The sequence below is a fragment of the Xyrauchen texanus genome, chromosome 34, assembly GCF_025860055.1.
Source record: "Xyrauchen texanus isolate HMW12.3.18 chromosome 34, RBS_HiC_50CHRs, whole genome shotgun sequence".
NCBI lineage: Eukaryota > Metazoa > Chordata > Actinopteri > Cypriniformes > Catostomidae > Xyrauchen > Xyrauchen texanus.
The window spans coordinates 2,089,774-2,095,773 of NC_068309.1; the positions used below are offsets into that span (position 1 = coordinate 2,089,774).

At 41.7% G+C, this 6,000-nt stretch overlaps 1 protein-coding gene across 1 annotated transcript in view; it reads left to right on the plus strand.

Moving 5' to 3' along the window:
• The window catches only part of LOC127628178 (uncharacterized protein KIAA2026-like), a 31,644-nt gene that overhangs the window by 23,303 nt on the left and 2,341 nt on the right, over window positions 1–6,000 (plus strand). The window contains exons 5-9 of the mRNA XM_052104906.1: window positions 304–383; window positions 739–828; window positions 2,690–2,805; window positions 3,326–3,504; window positions 4,318–6,000. The exon at window positions 4,318–6,000 is cut by the window's right edge and continues 2,341 nt beyond it. Of these exons, the coding sequence (XP_051960866.1) occupies window positions 304–383; window positions 739–828; window positions 2,690–2,805; window positions 3,326–3,504; window positions 4,318–6,000 (2,148 nt within the window). The remainder of the gene's footprint in view (window positions 1–303; window positions 384–738; window positions 829–2,689; window positions 2,806–3,325; window positions 3,505–4,317) is intronic.

Consider the following 6,000-nt stretch of genomic DNA (forward strand, 5'->3'; position numbering starts at 1 on the left):
CAGTTTGTTCCATCGCAACACTGTGTGTTCCCTCATTACGATTATCATGGTTAAAATATGTGAACTGTAGGAAAATCATTGTACATTTATTGTGAGGGTAAAACTGTCCTCTAAGGGGCTCCGTATGATATTCATGCATTTCATTGAAAATGATCTCTTATGCTTAAAATACGTCCCTAAACTTTAGTCGTCTCTCTGGTAGTGTTGTAACTGTGGCATTTAAGTACATGTTGTGTCATGTTGAAATGCTTTATACTGTCTCTGTAAGTCACACATTACTGATACTCTCTAATAATTCACCAGGGAAAACCTTAGACAGGAAGATGATGTCGGTGAAGGGAAAAGCAGGATGTGGACTGCTGCCAGCCCAACCATCATTTCAGGTGAGTTAATCTTTCCTTACCTATAAAACTGAAGAGAGCTATTAAACATTATACGTACATGCTGTGCCAGGTGACATTTAATTAGGGATTGTGTTTGCACAGAGAATTCACTAGAGGGCAGAAAGAAATAGTTTAGAATTAAACAAATTTGATGTCACAATAATATATTACCATGATGTACAGTACTAGTTTATTTGTTTATATATTTATTTTAATAAAATATATGTCCATGCAAAATTTATTGCAATTTCTAAATAATTGTAATAGTTCACAGCTCAAAAACAAGCTAATTTAAGAACCGTTTCTGTTCTTTCTCTTTTTCTTCTGACATCTGTTTGATATTTGTGTTGTGTAGTTGGTTTGCTCCAGTCTGGATGATCTCAGAGTTCTGATTAATAAAACAGAAGATGAGCTGGATGAACTGGACTGCGGCAAAAAGAGATCTGTTAGTAAGAGAGGGACACACACACACACACACACACACACACACTCACACACGCATACACACGCACATGCACACACACACACACACACACACACACTCACACACGCATACACACGCACATGCACACACACACACACACACACGCACACACACACACGCAATCACACACGCATACACGCGCACACACACAGACATACACACACGCATACACGCGCACACACACAGACATACACACACACATACACACACGCAATCACACACGCATACACGCGCACACACACAGACGTACACACACGCATACACACGCACATGCACACACACGCACACCACGCATATACACACACACGCACACACACACGCAATCACACACGCATACACGCACACACACACAGACATACACACACGCATACACACGCACACACACACATACACACACACACATACACACACATACACACACACGCACACACACACATACACACACACGCATACGCACACACACGCGCACACACACACACGCACACTCACGCATGCATACACACACACGCGCACACACACACGCACACTCACACATGCATACACACACACGCACACACACACAGACATACACGCACACACACACCTGCACACGCACACACACACATACACACACACACACATACACACACACACACATACACGCGCACACACATACACATACACGCACACACACACACATACACACACACTCACACACGCATACACACGCACATGCACACACACGCACTCACACACGCATACACGCACACACACAGACATACACGCACACACACGCATACACACTCACACACTCTCACACACAGACATACACGCACACGCATACACACACACATACACGCACACACATACACACACACACACACACACAGACATACACGCACATACACACACATACACGCGCACACACATACACACACACACACGCACACACACATATACACATGTACACACACACACATACACACGCATGTTGTGTTTCCATGTTTTATGGGGACTTTCCATAGACATAATGGTTTTTATACTGTACAAACTTTATATTCTATCCCCTAAACCTAACCCTACCCCTAAACCTAACCCTCACAGAAAACTTTCTGCATTTTTACATTTTCAAAAAACATAATTTAGTATGATTTATAAGCTGTTTTCCTCATGGGGACCGACAAAATGTCCCCACAAGGTCAAACATTTCGGGTTTTACTATCCTTATGGGGACATTTGGTCCCCACAAAGTGATAAATACACGCTCACACACATGCATACACACACACATACACACACACACAGACATACACGCACACACGCATACACACACATACACGCACACACACACACATACATGCGCACACACACACACAGACATACACGCACACACGCATACGCACACACACATACACGCACACACGTACATGTACATGTACATGAAACTTGACAGTATTTTTTTCTATTCGCATATATCAGCAAATGTGCTGTTGTTTCATTTAAACCACTGTTTTAATGTTTTTTTTTAAGAAAGAACATTAAATAAGCATATAAGTACTACAATAAGTAAAAATATACATATTCATATATATTTATATAATATACTATAATTGTGTATAATTTTAATAATTTCATTTGAAGTTAATAATTCCAATATATTTAAAATAAATAGTGATGAATATTGTTTTTGTATTGAATTAAGATTTTTAATGAAAGTAAACATTTTCTTGCAGCTTTTACAGGCTGTCATGATATGAGATACAAGTCAAATCCAGTGTTTATCAGTTCCTGAAGTTTGATTTATTTAATAAAGATTAAACGAAATGTGTTTTGTGTATTTCAGGGAAGAATGCAACACAAAAGAGCCACTGTGAAAGAGTTACACATCACACTTATAAGGCTGCTGAACGAGCTGTTACCATGGGAACCCAAACTAGTCAAGGCCTTCCAGAGGAACAGGTAAAGGGAGTAGTTGTTGGGATAGAGATTTTGTTATTTTTCTACAATTACAAACAGTAAGTACATTTGGCCTTTAGCAGGCATAATTTTCTTATGGCACTACTTTAAAGTGCATTTTTGAAAAGCAGCCGATTCTGCTACGTGCTGTAGTACTTAAACCACATTGTGAAGCCACGTGTTAATGCTGAATATAGACGGGGAAACTTGAATCTGTGCAATACTATTTTTCCCCTTCTCTGCTATTTGCAACTGTAATCTTTTGGTACAGAATGTTGTTGTGGTTTCTCAAACTTCTGCAATTTATTCTGGTTGTTTGACCAAAGAAGGGTTTTCTCAAATGATCCGGGACGTGAATTTGAATTATATCCAAGAATGAGCTTTCCATTGTAATGCGCTGTGAGTGATACACCTCACTGCGTTCAACAGGCAAAGAGATGTTGTCCATTTATTTGTTTAGCTTAAGGTGATGTTTCCTGTAACAGAGCTTTTGTGAATTCTTCTGTGTCCTTGTCCTCAACAGAGCACGCTTGAAAAAGGAGTGTGACGATTTCAAAAAACACCCCGAATATGAGAACTTTATCAGGGAACAGGTGGATACAGTGGATTTTGTTTCTGTGTTGTCCACAGAAACAATAAGGGAGTTGGAAGATGGAGAAGTCAAAATGAACAGGAGTATGAAGGAAGATTCTGAGGCAGCAGGTGAGTCACAAACATTTTGCAAAATGGCTAATTTTATCATTTACAAAAATGTAAATAGTAGAGTTCTTGCGAATGTAAATTACATGATAAAGTTGCACAAACTGAACTAAATAATTTTTACACAAACTTGAGGAGAATATGTTTAGAGGAGTGAAAATATTCTAATGCAGATAAAACCAAAGATTATTAAACTACTCACTGCGATACCATACCCTCTCAAGATGCATTGATGCCGACTATCACACCTGGAGTCGTGAGTTTGGGAATTCAGGGCGTGCTGAGTGACTCCAGTCAGGTCTCCATAGCAACCAAATTGGGCCGGTTGCTAAGGAGGGTAGAGTCACATGGGATAACCTCCTCGTGGTCACTATAATGTGGTTCTCGCTCTCAGTGGGGCATGTGGTGAGTTGTGTGTGGATGCCTCTGAGAATAGCGTGAAGCCTCCACACGTGCTACGTCTCCATGGTAACAAGCCACGTGATAAGATGCGCGGATTGGCGGTCTCAGACGCGGAGGCAACTGAGATTCGTCCTCCACCACCCGGATTGAGGCGAGTCACTACACCACCACGAGGACTCAGAGCACATTGGGAATTGGGTATTCCAAATTTGTAACAAGTAAATATATATGCTTGTATCCTTACAAATATCCTTGCTTATCTCTTTACCTTGTGTCGTTTCAGCAAAACTTATATTTTATAATAATCTATTTTTATTTTCCATTTTTAAAAGTAATCATATTAAAACTGTTGAAATTTACAATATAGATGTGAAATATTTGTTTAGAATGATGCATGCTGCCCTTCTTTTGCAGAGAATGTAAATCAAATTGGAAATCATAAATTAAAATGCCAAGAGGACCGACCTGAAATTGTCATGTCAGGTAATGAATCTGGACACTTTACTCGCGCTTCAAAGCGCCGCCAGAGTGGTGCAATCCATGAGGAATTGAGCCCGTCCAAGAGAGGCAAAATGGACCCCGAGAGTTCTTTGACTTCTGAACTTAATCTGGAGATTGTGTCCAGCAAACAAAACACAGTAATGACAAGCCCACCGACCTCTCAAAGAGCTTCAGTGTTGACCACGTCTGCGAGTAGCTTTCAGGGGACTTACAAGCCAATACAGGCATTATTGGCCAAGAGTGTTGGAAACAAGGTGACCTTAATAAGTCATCCAAAGGCTGCAGTGATGGCTCAGATGCTTCATAACAAGACAGCGTCTGCATCTGTTCCACCTGTCCAACCTTCAGCTACCTGTCCACCAACACAACCCTCTGATCCTGTCTCTATAATAATACCAACGGCCACAACAGAAAGCACTGGACAGTTGGTGTATAAGACTGCAGGAGGCTTGGGGCTTCTCAGGAAAGGGAACCCTTCAGTGAAGTTTTCAGTGCAGCCATTTTTAGATCAAAATTCAGGGGAGAAGGTAATGCAACAAATTGTTATCTTGCCTTCGAATCTACTGATTCAAAGCACTGAGAAAAAGACTGCTCAGGAGTCACCTGAAGTGACCTCCTCTTCCATCCCTAAGACTACAACGTACTTGTCCAATGCTTCAGGGTTCACTGTACCAGAAAACAAGGTTCCTGTCCAGCAAATGGCCCCACTGAAAGATACCAGTGATGATAGAACACCATCTGCTGCTATTTTACCCAGTTTACGGACGTTACAATCAACTACCGGAGGTTTCACTGTGCCTAAAAAGACTATTGAACCAAAGGTGACCCTAAACAAATCCTTTACCCCAACCAGTCCAGCCAAACCTGACTGTAAGCAGGAACTTAGGACAGTGTGCATCAGAGACTCACAGTCCATTCTTGTCACTACTAGAGGAGGTAACACAGGGGTGGTGAAGGTTCAAACTTCAGAACAGTGTGGAACTGGTGCATTACCATCCAGCCCAGTTTTTGCCCTCTCTCCACAACTTCAAGCTTTTCTGGTGTCAAAGTCTTCCACATCCACTACACAAGCTGCTCCTGGTACCCTCAGTCCAAACACTTTACCTGACATCATTCCTCTAATCAATAGAGGTTCTCTTCAGTCATTCTCAAAGGATATAATTCCAGTCAGCTCATCTGCTCTGGTCACAGGAACGTTAGCTTCTTCAACCCTAAATCATGCTTTCTCTGCTGCTGGCGGTCTAGCCACGGGTAAATCATCTTACCTGGCTGCAAGAAAAAGCAGTGACAGTGTCCTTGTAACTGTGAAGGATGTCCCAGGTGTTCAGCAGAATACCGTCTCTAAATGTATAATGAAACCCCCACAAAAGATAACTCTACCAGGAAGCAGTACCCCAGACCAGTCCAGCCTTCAAAATGTTTTTCTAGTCACACCTTCAACAAATGTTCCCTCAGCGGCAGCAAACGTTGCCTCCACTACTGCATCATGTACCATGCCTGGATCAAGGGTCATGTTCATAAACCGCCCCACTGCCTCTGACAAATCTGCACTAACCATTCCTAAAGGACTGACAACTTCAGAAGCCAGCATTTCTT